Genomic DNA, 15,787 nt, shown 5'->3' with positions numbered 1-15,787 from the left:
AACTACACGTTTTTCATAAATCTAGACTTAATTAATAACTTATAAAAATTATATTTCGGGTAAGCAAAAAAAATTAAAAAATATAATAAAATATCAAAATAGTAATTAGAAATGGGCGGGAAAAATTTTGATAACTGTTTTATTATAATATATATATAGATATAGATTATACTGCCTGGGTTAGGTTAGGTTCGATACTATGTGGTGTCGGTCTGTCTAACTACTTATAGTCTATCCCAAATGGCCCTTTGAGAATGTCAGGCACTTGATGAAGAGCACTGAATTACCAAATGAATGGCTACTTGACTTAGGGTTTGATCAGTTGAGATCTCTGTTCCCTCAGTGCCGACTGCCATCGGTGGTTCGATCACCAGCTCTGACCATTAACCACAACCACTGTACAGTGCGGCCACATATTTGCACCATCGCCGCCTCCAACCACTGAACAGAACATTCTAGGGTTGCTCTCAATTTTTGTTAATTTAATTGAAAAATCTTGTTGGGTTTGATATTTTTGGACGTGCCCCCACTGTGCGTTCTTAATTTTTTTTTTTGCTTTAATACAGATTGTAGAAATATATTATAATATATGATAAATCCTGCGCAACACCGGATAGAATTAGTATTGGCACTTCAGTGGGAAGGGGCACGCCCAAAAAGATGATCAACCACACCTAAAAATTTGATCAACATAAGTTAAACAAAAATTGAGAGCAAACCTACAGTGTTCAGTGGTCGAAGGCGGTGGTGGTACAGTGGTTAGTTGTCGGAGCTGGTGACCGGACCGGCGATGGCAGGGCGGGGCATCGGGACAAAGCGGTGGCAGAAAATAACACAATAAGGGTTGATTTTGGGGGGAAAACAAAAAAAAAAAAAAGAAATCCCAAATTATTTTGGGAGTGTTGCCAGTTGAAAAATAAGAGAGTTCTTCTACATGGCTAGATAAGTTAATAGACAGATTTACAGAATATGAGTTAAAAGATTAAAATACCCTTACTCACATTATATTAAAAAAATAAAATATAATATAGACAAGAACATTTTAATCCTTTAATCCTCATTCTGTAAGTCTATTTGTCAATCTGTCTGTCTCTCAAGAATTTTTCAAAATAAGAATCGTATATTTAGATTCGAAGCTTTGAAGGTTAGATATTGATCGAGATCGAAGCCGATAATGCCCATTTATGTCCATTAATCTGCCAACAAGTAACAACTGACAACTACAAGGGTAAAATAGTCCACCAAATTATTTAGCCATTAGTCGGCCAAGAAAATAAATTTTCTATAAATTGTAATTATTTTTAATTATTATATATATACTATTAATTGTGTGAGAAATAATTATTTAGGTGGTAGTAATAAATAAATAAATAAAACTATACCTATATTTAAAAAAATAAAACTATTAAATATTTCAATAAAATAAGTGAGAATACATGTTAATGAGCATGTAAAACATGTCTTTGTTGCAGTGAGTTTACATATATATAATCAATTGATCAGAACAACAATAGATTTATAAGATCCAATGGAGCAACAACAACATTGGGCTTAATTGATCAAAACCACAATCGATTTACATAGAGATATGTATATATATATTTATAATTTATTTATTGCAATATGGGACGACTATTGAAAATAACTACAAGAATTGAATAACGATAGGAAATATGGCGAGCTCCATCGGTTCAATGATAGTCTCAACAGGTTTTGACATTTTGGTACAAAATAGCGATTGGCTCGAAGACAATAGAAAAGACGGTAGGAATGGTGATAGAATGATGAGTAGGAATGATGAGTAGGACAATTTGCAGGTACAACAAAATAAAAAAGAAAAATATTTAAAATTCTCCTAGTACATTTCACTTTCACCATTTGTTTTTAATTATTGTTTATTAAAATATTTAATAATTTTATTTTTTTAAAATACAAAAAATTTAATGAAACATTTTAAAAATTCAAAATAAAACAAAGTACAAGTGCCTTCACCCTTATAAAAATTATAAATATAGTACCATGTACCATCCCATCACTTCAATTATATCCAAAGCTGGGGTGGGGACCGTGGGGTGCAAAAATTAACGTAACAAGCATGGAGGGCATCAAGATGAAACCCGTCCGTGATTGGCATTTAATCGTGACCTACCAGAAGGGGCGGCCAAGTTGGCTGTTGGTTGAGAAGTCAATGCGTCGATGGTATAGAGGTGGAGCCTTGGCCTAAAATTATTTCAATTTCATTATGACTTTTGAGGTTGAAGGTGCAATCTCAATCTGTCGTTTGGAATGTCCCAACCCCTGAAAGCTACCGTATTTAATAAGTCTCAACTCTCTGCTCTACTAAGTCTCTGTGCCCATTGTCCCAGGACAAATGTTAAATAATTGAGTCATAATAAATTAAAATTTATATTAATAAATGATGAGTTTAATTTTTTATCTTATATGATAAGATAAAATTTTCACATGCCATCTCCTTTACTAAAATCAAGAACATTAACGTCAAAAAAAAATTGCGATAATTAAGTGTCTGTGTCCATTATATCTTTGCAATTATTAATATTATTATTTTTTGGAATGTTTATATCTTGCAGTTACCGAATCGTATCATTCCAAATGGGCCCCTTGATGCAACTCTACCGAGGCCATAGTAGCGTCGGATTCTGATCATCAGGACATAGCTGTACGACCTTTTGAAAAAGTAGAGAATTCATTGCGGACGTGGAAGCTACCATATTTATGTTTGGCCATCCATCCATCAATCTCACCTTATTTGGACGGATTATAAGATGCCCTTATTTCGGCAGAAACTTGCCCAGCAGTAAACAACTTGAACTGTAGTCCAAAATGCCAAAGAACTGCAACAGGTGTTAACATCTTTCTCGTTTATATATTATTTGGTTTAACGACGGTACATACTAAGAAAGTTGGCAAAACACCCATTATAGATAAGGCCACTAAAACAGGGCAATATGAATAATAAAGTAGATGATAGAAACCCTGGGAGGCCGATAACATTTTCACTTCTTCCTCTACGGACTAGACACCGTCAAATATGTGTGAGAGACTTTAATGGTACGAGCCCAACCATCCTTGACCTGTCATGGGACTCTCTCTCCCTCGGAATTAACATGAACTACAATTTCTACTGCTAGCTCTTGGTGATTATTGTTATTGTCATTATTTGTATTTGTGGTTATTGTTATTCTCATTATTTTTTGTCACAATCTTTTCTTTCTTCTATCCTGGCGATCAACACAATGGCACCTATTGGTAGAACCTGCATCCAGTAGCAGGCATTGATGAGCACACAAGCAAGGAGTAAAAAAACAGCTTCAACCAGCAGAGAGTGTATACCATTTCACAAAACATATCCAAGGTTTTTATGACAGGCATGGACCACATCTTTCTTCTGATCAACCATGGATAACAAAGATCTCAAATCAAGAAACAGGTCGATCCGGGATTGGTTCAAGAGAAAGAACAAAGAAGATGAACAATTTGATCGAGATGAGGCTACAGGTTTGATTCTTTCTGTAGTAGAACTCTTGCACGGCTTTCTTCTGATCCAAGTTGAAATATTCATTTTTTTTTACCAGAAAGCTAAATTCGGTCTGTTACAGATTGGGGGGAAGATGAAGGGGAAGATTATCCACGGGATGTTTTAATCAGGTTGCCGGAGATAGACCCATGCTTCTTAACCAACGAATTAAGGTCAGGTTTCAGTATATCTCATCAGATAGGAATATATATAACATAGACAACTGTATTGAGTAACAACATCTTGATGTTCCAGAGTCTTTGTGGGTACTTGGAATGTAGCTGGAAGATCTCCCGGAGGGAGTTTGGCTGTAGATGTGGATGAGTGGCTAAACCTTAAGGATGCTGCAGATATTTATGTTCTTGGGTATGTTAGGCAAATCCAAAATATTTTCTCCCTCTTTCTTACCTTAATGAATTCAACAAATGTTATGAGCAGAACTTCAAGTTCCTTGCAGATTTCAAGAGATTGTTCCTTTAAAACCCATGAACATAATAAGAGCTGAAGACCGGACAGAAGCAATAAACTGGAACCTGCTTATTGGGAAAACACTCAATGACAAATATGAATGCCCTCAGTTCACACCCTTGTTGACTCCAGTCACCAGTGACAATTATTACTATACAGGAGTTTCTGATGCTGAAAGAAGACCAAGTGTCAGCAGCCAAATTGCAACCCCAGCAATATGTCAACCAAGTATCCTAAACCAGGAACCATATGGAAGTAGGGGGTACAAACTCATGGCGAGCAAGAAGATGGTTGGAGTCTTCATAACTGTCTGGATGAAGAGGGAATTGCTCAGGAGGTACACCGTATCAAGTGTGAAAGTTTGTTCAGTGGCTTGTGGTATTATGGGCTATTTGGGAAACAAAGGATCAGTTTCAGTAAGCATGTCAATAGGAAGAACTAGTTTTTGCTTTGTTGCTGCCCACTTGGCTTCTGGTGAGAAGAAAGGGGATGAAAAGCAAAGGAATCACCAGGTTTCTGAGATTTTCAGGCGAACTTTTTTCCCTAGACTCCCTCTAGATGGAGATAATCACCTTCCTCTAACCATCTTGGGGCATGAGTAAGTTGCTCTTTCAACATCTATGAATGGTGTAGCAAAATAAATAGAATAGCATTAACTCCCTAAGATTGTAGAATTCAAGGAATTCCACAGAACAAGAAAGCTTGCTTTTTTAACTCCCTGGCCTGTAACAGATTTTTTGACAACAAAGTTCAAGAAGAATATGTAGTGGATTTTCATAAAACTGAAAGGAATTTTTTCTTGATGGAATATAATATGCAGCCGGATATTTTGGTTCGGGGATCTCAACTATAGGCTCTGTTTAGAAGACAACTTAGCCAGACAACTGATAAAGAAAAAAGACTGGAGAGCACTTCAAGTGTTTGATCAGCTGCAAAGAGAACTAGAAGATGGAGGAGTATTCCAAGGTTGGAGAGAAGGAAACATTGAGTTTCCTCCTACATACAAGTATTCTTCATCAAATTGTAACCGGTATTCAGGTGGTATTCCAAGCAGAGCAGGAGAGAAGCAGCGGACTCCAGCTTGGTATAGTTTTGTAGCTCCGCAATGATGCTCGCTAGTGATGTTCATTACTATCACTCACCACAAATTTATCTAGAATTTTGGTGTGTTGGTAGACTGGGCGTAAATCTACAGTTCATATGCATCATATAGATACTGCTCAGGCTTCAGATGAAAGCATGAACTAATCATCTTTATCTTCTAGATTGCATACTTCCTTATAGCCCAATATAAATTCTCAAAAGGTGGCATACTCTTCATGGTGGCAGGTGTGACAGGATTCTGTGGTATGGTAAGGGGGTGAAACAACTTTCCTATTTCCGTGGTGAGAGCAACTTCTCTGATCATCGGCCTGTCTCTGCTCTATTTGTGACGCAACTTGAAGTTGTTAAGTCCACAAATGCAAAAATTGTTCCTCTCCCACCACTGTCTCCACTATAAGTCCTCCCAAACGAAGTAAGTCCAATGACCCTGTTGGGATTCTATAACATACTATTTGTGGTCTCCTAATGAATAATATGTTGATGAGGTTGATCCCACAAGTCCTTAGCATCAATATTCATTGACTTTTTATTCAAATCATTGTAATGGCAGGTATAGGACAAGGCGAAGAAGAGGTCACATCTACATTGCTCTCAGTGATTTTAAATCCTATAGAATGTCCCCAAGCCACTTAAAAAATTGCAGATGAAATGGGAGACAATACAACCACAATGGAATTCAATTAGTTCAATTGCTATGCAGGTGCTCTGTTCAGAATAGTTCAGCTATCTTCTCCCTTACTCATTTATGCCTGGCCCTCATTCTTTGCACACAACTTGGCCATTTAAGTAACTACGATTCATTTATACTGCATTAGTGGATGATACCTCAAGTATAATAAGAGTTAAGCATCAGAATCTTATGAATGTCCTGGAAGATGAGCTTAGCTGCACTGTGTGTGTGCACAATTGCACACAAGTCAAGCATTAAAACACAAAAACAAAGGTAGTTCTAGGCAGCCCTACTAGAGAAGAAGTTTTTGGCTTTAACTTGTTAAGAGTCAATTCCAGCCATGATAGTGCAAACCAAGGTGAAAAATATGTAAAAGGCTTAAATTCTCAGTTAAACTGTAAGGCAAAGCAGTTAGATGCAGTAATACCAAGGAGACTATTTACAGCTTACATTCCATCACGGGCCTGAAGAATCCCATCCAATGTCTCCACATTGTCTAGATGACAACTAGGACATATGCACCTCTTTTGCAACTCGTCCACAAGAGAAGCACATTTCTCTTCAAACTCTGTAGTCTGCTTGTTCCTAGTTAAGGCAAATGCACTGTCCATGGCCATGCAATATGTTCTGAATAGCGTCAAATCTCTATTAAAAGTTTCAGGACACAAAATCCAGGACAGACAAATGCAATAACTGGTTGCTGCACAGACAATTTCTAGAACAGCCCAACAATCAATATTCTTTTGGCCATCATCCCAGCAACTGAAGAGAGCATATAGTATATTTACCCAGATAATACGAAAAATTAGTAAAGAAAGAAAATAAAATGATAAGCTAATTTGCCTGAAACATATCTTACTTTCCCAGGATGCTCAGAAGGGCAAACTTGTTTGGTAAACTGGCCAAAGGACAAAAGTATTTACCAAGCAGGCGTAGTGGCTGCTAAATAGATATTACTCACTGTAATTTTGTTAAGGATATCTAGTCAAGTCCTGCAACTCCTTTCTTTCTTTCATAACTGCCTCCATCAGGAACACCTTCCTTTCCAGGTCCATTAGGTCCTCCTGGAGCTACAGTTCAAACATTTCAATTTTTCTAGATTATCTACAGGGAAAATCATCATGGAGAAATATCAACAAAAGAACACGTGTTTCTCAAAAAAGGAAAAACCAGAGAGAATAATAAATCAGTGTTTCTCAAAGCCTGAGAGATGCTGATCACCTGATTATGAATATTTTGAACTGCTTGACGCTCCTGTTCCTCATCGTTGATCTGGGAAATTATGTCAGCAATCTTATGGTCATGGCCTTTCCTATTATCTTCAGCATCTTCTGGAACAGATAGCTCTATCCCTGCTTTTGGAACAAAGTCGTTGATGAAGTCATGTATACCATCTTATAAGAAAAAGGATGCTGTTAGAATGAGAAAGAGAGGCAGACATATAATTTATCCCAAAGCTTTAATATATTTGCCAACCAAATGATATATTACTATTCACAATAACAACACATCAAGCCTTAATCTCACTATGTCAGCAAATAAACTACTATTCACAAGGCAGCAGAAAATATAGAGGAGTTTTCCCAGAGACGAGTATATCAGTATTTACTAATAAACCACCAGTTTCATATTCATAAAGCAAATAGATGGCACATATGAATTACAGCATTGCTAAAGAATTATCAAACAAAAGAAACAGCCTATTTCAAAAATACCATACATCAACAAATTACAAAGACCTTCATTCATTAAGTTCTCATCAATTTGTCTTTGTGAAAAGCATGAGCTATTTTTTCCTGGTACTTCCTGCATGAGTAAGTGGGCTCATATTAGCTCTCTTTCATGATTCACACACCCACTTAAAATCAAACTCACAGCAATAGTGACAATCAGGCTGTCAATGGTGGCAGTTTTTAAGCCAGGAAAAGAATCCGTGTCAAGAAACATACCAAGAAAGAAATCAAATTCTTTTAAGGTGTATTCAGATTATTTGGATGTGTACTCTAGGACAGGAATAGTCACTAGCATCATGTTTTTACATGGAAAACCAGTGAATTTTCTACAACATACCAATATAAAATTCATTTGTGTTCTTTGGCATTCTCAAAATTGGAGCTTAAGGACACATTAATGATACATCTTCCTACCCTTATCGTGGAAACCCATCCTGATTTTGAGGGTGCTGAGAGTGTGGTGTATCCTTTAAAAAAGAATGAATTACCTTGAATCTTCTAAGAAAACAATCCCTTGAACCAAAATCATAAAGTGATTCTTTCCTAATTTTGACAGGTAAAGTGATTTTTAATAAAGTGATTCTCTTTTTGTTTCTAATTTTGACAGATAAAATTTTTGAGCCAATATTATGCCATAATGGTTCATTTAACATGAGATTATTTAACGCTATCCTTAAATCAAAAAAGATGTCAGATGAGTGGAGGAAGAGTAATTTGATTCCTATATACAAGAACAAAGGAGATGTTCAAAACTGTGAAAATTACAGAGGAATTAAGTTCATACCATAAAACTCTGAGAGAGAGTAATAGAGTAGAGGCTCAGAAAAGAAACAGAGATCTCGAAAAATCAGTTTGGTTTCAAGCCTGATAGGTCAACAATGGAAGCTATATACCTACTAAGGCGCCTAATGGAAAGGTATTGGGATTATCAAAAGGACCTGCATATGGTGTTTATAGATCTAGAAAAGACCTATGATAGGGTCCCTAGAGAAGTATTATGGAGAGTTTTAGAGAAGAAAGGAGTCTGAAAAACCTATATACAAGCTCTTAAGGACATGTATCACGATGTAGAGACAAGAGTCAGAACATGCGGAGGGGATACTGAACTATTTAAAATTATAATGGGACTGAATCAAGGTTCTGCACTAAGTCCATACTTATTTGTTTTAGTAATGGATGAACTCATTAAAGACATTCAGAGAAATGTGCCATGGTGTATGCTATTTGCAGATGACATAGTGTTGGTGGATGAAACAAAAGAATGAGTGAGCACTAAGCTTGAGTTGTGGAGAAACAATTTAGAACTCAAGGGATTTAAATTAAGTAGAAAGAAAACATAATATATGGAATGTAAATTTAGTAAAAATGCAAGAGTGGAGGATGTTATAATAAAATTGGAAGACCAAATCTTACAAAGAAAAAACCATTTTCGATATTTGGGATTAGTGATTCAAAGATGGAGAAATTCACGAGGATGTCCCACATAGAATTAAGACAGGTTGGCTAAAATAGAGAAATGCATCGGGGTTGTTATGTGATGGTAAAATCTCATTAAAATTGAAAGAAAAATTCTATAGGACAACTATAAGACTAGTCTTGTTGTATGGTTTAGAATGTTGGGCAGTCAAATACCAGCATAAGCAAAAGAAGAGCGTAGCGGAGATGAGGATGTTAAGATGGATGTGCGACCATACAAAAAAAGATAAAATTAGAAATGAGGTTATTCGTAATAAGGTAAAAGACTAGACTAAGACGGTTTGGTCATGTGAGAAGGAGACCAAGAGATGCTCTTGTAAGGAGAGTTGATGAAATGGAACAATTAGTCAGAGAAAGAGGAAGAGACAGACCCAAGAAGACTTTGAGAGAGACATTAAAGTTTGATATAAAGTGTATGGACTTAAATGAAGATATAACAAAAGACAGAAATACGTGGAAGTCTAGAATTCATGTAGCCGACCCCACATAGTGGAATAAATGTTGGATATGTTGTTGTTATAATCAAACTAAAAGGTAGTTGTAAGGCCATAGCCCTCCCCTAAAAATTGAACTCTGAACTGAATAAATATACATAGACCTCTCTAATAAATTAACGAAATGTGATTGGATCATGACACCAAACATTTTTAATAAGAACATCTTACTTTAAAAAAAAATCTCATATTCTGAAAGAAAAGGTATTTCAACATCATAGTCTGAATGCGAAGCAAGGTTTAATATCATTCCATCCAAAAATAATTTGTTGTTCATAATATAGTCAAAAGATAAACAAGACATTACAAATAAGATACCGCAGTCTAATTGCAAGAGACCAACCTTATAGTTTTGTTGAGCTGGAACATTTTCTTAATAAAGTCATCTCTGCATAACAATGAAAAATAATTCATTGAAAGATACATTTTGTTTGAAGAGCTATCATCCTTGATCCTTCAACAAAATGCAGTACTTGATAAAACCAAGAAAGTGACAACAAATCCATACCGCAAAGCCGATTCTTCATTCTATTCAATTGTAGGTAAATATATATAGGTAGGTTCCATAGAACAAAACATACACAGCATTAGAGAACTAAAGGAAACAATGAACAAAAAGAGAAGGAAAGAAAGAAGAACAAAACGAAAAATAAGAGACATCGTAATGCCTACTAAGTACCTTCAGAGCATCTAAACCGGATCCGGCAATGGATATCTCGTCCTGAATCATAGAAATCCTAGCCTGAAAGTAATATTAAAAGAAACAAGTTCAGCTTTTCCGAGTCAAATTATAATGAAATCATCCGAAACCTAATATAATTTTGACAAAACTTCAACCAATACTGATAGAAATGCAGATAAATATGAGGGGGGGAACCTCTAGGGTTTGAATCGAAGCTTCATTCATAGCCAATTCAACTTCTAAGCCTTTAAGCTCTTGCTCAGTAGTTTCTTTGAGACGCTTGGCGTCTTCTAGATCAGCATTCGCAGAATCTAGTTCGGATCGAAGCTGTTCTATTCGCTCATTGAGACCAGCTATTCTGTGCTCTGCATGTCACGGAAAGCATACGGACACAAATTTCAATTCAGTTGCCAATAACCAGATGCAAAGCGATGAAGAAGAGAATACCTCCTTGAGACTTCTCGGAGGCGAAGCTGCGAATCAGCGATATTAGTTGCTTCTGTGGATCAGCTCCCGCCATGGATTTCAGAATTCTGTTTCCCGACGCATTCCCTATAGCTTTCAGTTTGAACAGTGATTAGTAACGAATCACGTTTCGAGCCCTTATATGGAGGCCTAGTAAGCCCCGTTGAACGCGTGCACATACCTGATTGGCAATTTCATTCTTATTTATTTAGCATTTACTAAAATTCATTTGGAAGATATTGAAATTAGAAGGTTTAGAAGCGATTTTTTAATCGCAGATTGTTTTTCATCTTGAATTTTTCTCATCACCTCTAAAAACTATAATTTATCAACTCCACAATTTTAGATAAATAAATATATTCGTTGCGAGTCAAATTCAAATATCTCAAATAAATACAAATAATTACATAATTTTACTTAGAGGTAGATTCGAACCCACAATCTCAATGTTTACCGAGTTCTGGCAAGCGATGAATTATCTGCATTAAATAGTGAAGACAATTTTATTAATACTTATTTAATCAAATTAAATCTTTAAAAAATACATTTTAACCGAACCTGACCCATATCAATTCCTTTCCTGGTTCAAACGGAACCCAATTAGATCACAAGCTTGGGAAATGCTGATGATGGGCCTCAGATAGGCCGAAGCCAATGGATAAGACTTACCTGTCTGGGCTGGGCTAGCCTGCCCATCTTTACCCACAGAATTATTTCGTAATATTCATAGATAAGAAGGCTGCATATTTAAATCGTAAAAATAATTATTTTATATAAAAATAAACAGCATATAAATACGAATCTTCTTCCACCCTTGCATTAAGCTTCTATAAGTGAATTTTATTTTTAGATAAAATGTATTTAGTGTAACTTATTCTCAGTGTTAGGCACTCATTAAGGCACATTTAATTTTACTTTGTTTTTAAACAAAATATAATAATTGTAGGTTATTTTCAACACCAACGTACTAAAAATAAGTTGGAATATAAATGTTATATATATATATATATATATATTAATGGATGGGTAATGGCCCAGGCGGAGAGAAAGGCGAAGGAATTTATTGACACAGTTCCAATAGGCATATATGATGTAAAAGCGAAGTGGGAATAGCAGAAGATATATACGCATACATTGGATTGGATGAGCATATCTGGGAACTACCAAGAAAAATTAATATTGTTGATGATATGGATTGGGGCCACATGACAATGTTTCGGAAAGGCGCAAAAATCCCAGACATATCGGCGATATCTTTGCCACTCGTTATATATAAGTATAGCCATTGACCACAGAATTCAAGCTGCAAGGCACGGATTATATATATATATATGCAGGAAGCATGTACGTATTTTCAAGGACAATCAACAGCTATAAGTAGAAATTCTAGCGAGGAGCCTAGCTAGCTTGGAAGTTGGAATTTTAAACACGAAGATCGATGGAGAAAAAGCAGCGATCGATGACATCGACATGGGTGGCTTGCAAACTTTGCGTAACAATTATTCAAGCAATTGAGGAGGGTATATACGAGGACTAAATGCTTGTGGAGATATATGGAGAAAAAAAAAGAAGAAAAGTTGGGCTTGGGATGAAATTCAAGTTCAACCCATGTAGACCATGCACGGTATCATTGCTCCTCCAAAGGAAATAAACGCAAGTACCAAGTCTTGAAAACCTTGTGAAAATGATTGAAGCAAAGTCTGCGTTGCACGCGTGACTGAACTAATTTAGGCCACGTGCCAGTTTCGAATATCTTTTTTTTATCATTGTATCATGAATGAATTTCTAATGGGTACGAAATGTTAGCAACTGAGGGGTCATTTTGAAAACCCAATTGAAAAAATTTGAGGGTTTTATTTAAAATGGAAAAGAAAAGGACAACGAAGGCACGGCAACTGGCAAGCAATGAAAAGACAGTACTTTTGAAATCAATAGAGGAATTTGCAGCATTCTGCAAGCAAATTTTGGAGGAAGCGAGAGCACTTGAGAGGGGGCCGGCCTTTCCCAATTGGCATCTGTGAAAACTTGGTTCCCGGTATTAGTTGCTTTCTCTGAAATTTGACACTCCACTGAATGAAACAAAACTTAGTGCACTGATGGCATCACCTGTGATTAACAAGCCCGCCACTTATATATATATATATATATATATATAAAGCTCATATTGTATACTTTCGACTGGACTCAGTACAAATTGTGCAACTGGAGATTGTTAGTCACATCTCAAGGGCATCGTCTCCACGTGAGTTGGTTCCCTTTGCTTGGGTTTCTGAGTTGACAACTCGAACTTTTTACCCTAAAATTCCGGCAATTAAAGACCACTTAGATGTACGTATCTTTTGTTGTAAGCGTATAATTTCAGCAGAGAAAACGATGGTTTGGTGACTGCACTGATGATCGGTTAAGTGTTCTGATAAGTCTCCCACCAAGTGTTGGTAGTTTGGTCCTTGGAATTGATGGGTTGATCATATAGTGGAGACTGGTGATCGGGGTGTGTTTCGGCACTTGTCTTTTTCCTACTACGTTCATCGGCCTGCCCGGAATATTCTCCATCCTTAAGCTTAACCAACGAAACAAGACCACAGTTACAATCGTGGAACCAATATCTGGTCTAACGTTTCTTTCAATTTAAATTTTAACTCTCTAACACTTGTGAGCTTAAGGACAAAAATTTCGTTGTTAACTTACCTACTAAAATTTTCTATATGCAACTTCATGCACATGGAATAAATTGGTTGAAATTTTCTTTCATGTCAATCTAAATTCTAATTACCTTTGTGGGTTTAAATACAAAAATGTCATCGTTAACTTAATTACTCTACTAAAGCTTCATCTTTGACCAATCAGCCTCCATCTGATCGTGTCAAACATCAACCAAGGCCTACAATATCTATCTGGAATTCCTTTCATTCATGTCGCTCTCAGCCAACCTCCTCGAACACTTATTCCCATTATTATGGTGACAGAAAATATCTAATGAAACTGCGCAGTAGTGAGAGTTTGAGTGAGTAAGTAGGAGTTGCAAGCCTCAATCTGTTTGCCAAATCATCGAAAGTGAATTCTGGTAGACTACCCCCCAAAAAAAAAAAGAGTAAATTAATTTGTTTTGCTTTGTTCGACTGGCAGGAACGTGCGAGGAAGGGGCGCATTGGACGATTTACATTACATTACATGCAACACTTGCACAGTCGAGCAACTCTTCCTGATAAAACAAAAGCTGAATTATATATATATATATAATGCCACACCATAACATAGCATTGTTTGTCTGATACATTGACTCTCTCTCTCTCTCTCTCTGCAGCTTGCTTGGTGATATCTAGCTGTAATGTGACTGACTGACCCAGTTCAAAAACCAAATCATTTCTGTGCACAGAATGTGTAATGGTAGACACACACCCAACAATGACCACTCCGGTCCCCGGCTGCAAGTGCTCATTGTATCTGAAACCAACTAATTTAAGACTCTTCCATATCACATTCTTTAATCATGAACAAAGCCTTTTCCCTGTGAGGCCCAGTAATACCCAGAAGATCACAGTGAGAGCATACCCAATTAAGTGGATTTCGCTTTACTCATCTCCACTCCACATTCACTGAAGGTGAAATATCTTTTTACTGCTGCGATGTGTTCGAGCCAAGTGAGAGTGAATAAAGTTTAAAGAAGAAAAAGACAAGAGCACAAGAATATATATGGATTATGGAAGGATATATAGCTAGGAGGATGAAAGAATATATAAATTTGCAGAAGATGATGGAATAAAGGGACCGTTGAAGCACGCGAGTGACGCATGTTCTGGGTGGGGGTTGCTGTTACAAGGATGAGCAGTGAAGAGATCGATTCCACTTGAAGAAAGAAAGGCACAAGGGTGAAAAAGACAAAACGAAGTCCCCTATGGAAGGTCTATTAATTAATTGTAACATCAACTACGAAATCAATCCCAATTTGACTGCAATTAAGTTTTGGATGTGCAGCATCGAGAATCACCTTGCCAGTGCTCCAGTTTCACCAAATAGTGACGTGTTCACTTGGATATTAATCAACCTATCCAGCATAGGCATTAGCATTAGCACAGCATTAATCTGCAATTAATCCATGTTTCCACTGATTAAACCATTAATTGTCCTTGTTCTTCTGTGGTTAATTTACACAATTTTTTTCATATAAAATACTGTGATTAATTAATGTTCATATATAGAAATTCTTTTTAGGTAGTGATTAGCCAAATTATTTTCAATAAAAATTACCCATAAATTTTAATTTGTTTACAAAAAGAAAGAAAATGAGATCTCTTGTATATGTTAATTATATTATATATGTTGTCATTTCCCTATCCATGAAAGGTATTGTTCCAATCATGGTCTTGTTCAAATCTAGAATAGTAGTGGTACTCCTTTTCAGATCTTTTATTGAATAATACATAAATTAATTATTTTAAATTAAAATAAAATTCAAGAATAAAATAGAATTGTTTAGTTGTGAAAAATAGTTCTATTTTCTAAGAATATTACTCTATAGAAAATAAGGGTGTGTTTGAAAGTATTTAGGTGGAAAGAAAAATATTTTCTAATTTACATGAAAAATAAAAATCATCTTTCTCATGATGAAATTTTTTATAGAAAATAGACAAAAATATGTTTTAATGATTGTACCATAAAATTCAATTTCATTGAAGATATAATGTATCAAACACCAAAGATAAAATTCAATTTCTGAATATAATATTTTTTATTTATTTTTTATGCTTTTAATATAAGACGTAGTTTTGTTTCTATTTTAAAACTTTAGCCCTAAAAGTCCTATAGCGTACAAACTTTCTCTTCCTACTTATTCAACTTAAGCTTCATCCATCCGCAGCAACTTCTGGCTATCATCTAGTAAGGACTCCAACGATCATGATAGTCCCAAAATCAAGCAGCCCCAACAACTCCTTGACTGGATCCAACCATTTTTGTGGCAAAAACAACCAAATCTAGTGAGTTTTAAACTCGGGGATGACAAATTCGACAACATTACACCTGGTGTTTGATGACTGGATCTAGCTTATCGCATTTTCGATAACAAACAACTCCAATGAGTGAACGATAAAAGGATCAGATTCATCATTTAATGTGAGATTCATACTAATCTGACTGTCTTCACAATTTATTAGTACC

General features: G+C 35.9%; 2 protein-coding genes across 8 annotated transcripts; one reads left to right on the top strand and one right to left on the bottom strand.

The window, feature by feature from the left end:
• Positions 1-2,916: 2,916 nt before the first annotated feature.
• On the top strand, positions 2,917-6,367 carry LOC127804840 (type IV inositol polyphosphate 5-phosphatase 6-like). 3 transcript variants are annotated; one of them, XM_052341878.1, is made up of 8 exons: positions 2,917-3,072; positions 3,275-3,519; positions 3,621-3,711; positions 3,794-3,904; positions 3,996-4,604; positions 4,827-5,090; positions 5,336-5,522; positions 5,661-6,367. In XM_052341878.1, the coding sequence occupies exons 2-7, from the start codon at positions 3,420-3,422 to the stop codon at positions 5,505-5,507; spliced, it is 1,347 nt and encodes a 448-aa protein (XP_052197838.1). In that variant the 5' UTR covers positions 2,917-3,072; positions 3,275-3,419; the 3' UTR covers positions 5,508-5,522; positions 5,661-6,367. The 3 variants fall into 3 exon arrangements, with proteins under 3 accessions (XP_052197838.1, XP_052197840.1, XP_052197839.1); XM_052341880.1 differs by lacking the exon at positions 2,917-3,072 and having other exon boundaries at positions 3,079-3,519; positions 3,597-3,711; positions 3,986-4,604; XM_052341879.1 differs by lacking the exon at positions 2,917-3,072 and having other exon boundaries at positions 3,079-3,519; positions 3,597-3,711; positions 3,977-4,604.
• Positions 6,368-6,395: 28 nt separating this feature from the next.
• On the bottom strand, positions 6,396-10,770 carry LOC127804841 (uncharacterized). Of its 5 annotated transcripts, XM_052341881.1 has the most exons (8): positions 10,613-10,770; positions 10,361-10,530; positions 10,163-10,225; positions 9,992-10,011; positions 9,827-9,871; positions 7,501-7,586; positions 7,002-7,132; positions 6,396-6,850 (listed from the first exon to the last, which is right to left on the bottom strand). In XM_052341881.1, exons 1-6 carry the CDS (start codon positions 10,683-10,685, stop codon positions 7,529-7,531), a joined length of 429 nt encoding a protein of 142 aa, XP_052197841.1. In that variant the 5' UTR covers positions 10,686-10,770; the 3' UTR covers positions 6,396-6,850; positions 7,002-7,132; positions 7,501-7,528. The 5 variants fall into 5 exon arrangements, with proteins under 5 accessions (XP_052197841.1, XP_052197845.1, XP_052197843.1 ...); XM_052341885.1 differs by lacking the exon at positions 7,501-7,586 and having other exon boundaries at positions 7,002-7,174; XM_052341883.1 differs by lacking the exon at positions 7,501-7,586 and having other exon boundaries at positions 6,396-6,884.
• Between the last annotated feature and the right edge of the window lie 5,017 nt (positions 10,771-15,787).

The sequence above is a fragment of the Diospyros lotus genome, chromosome 6 (genome assembly GCF_014633365.1).
Source record: "Diospyros lotus cultivar Yz01 chromosome 6, ASM1463336v1, whole genome shotgun sequence".
Taxonomy (NCBI): domain Eukaryota; kingdom Viridiplantae; phylum Streptophyta; class Magnoliopsida; order Ericales; family Ebenaceae; genus Diospyros; species Diospyros lotus.
This window is presented reverse-complemented; position numbering and strand designations above follow the sequence as displayed.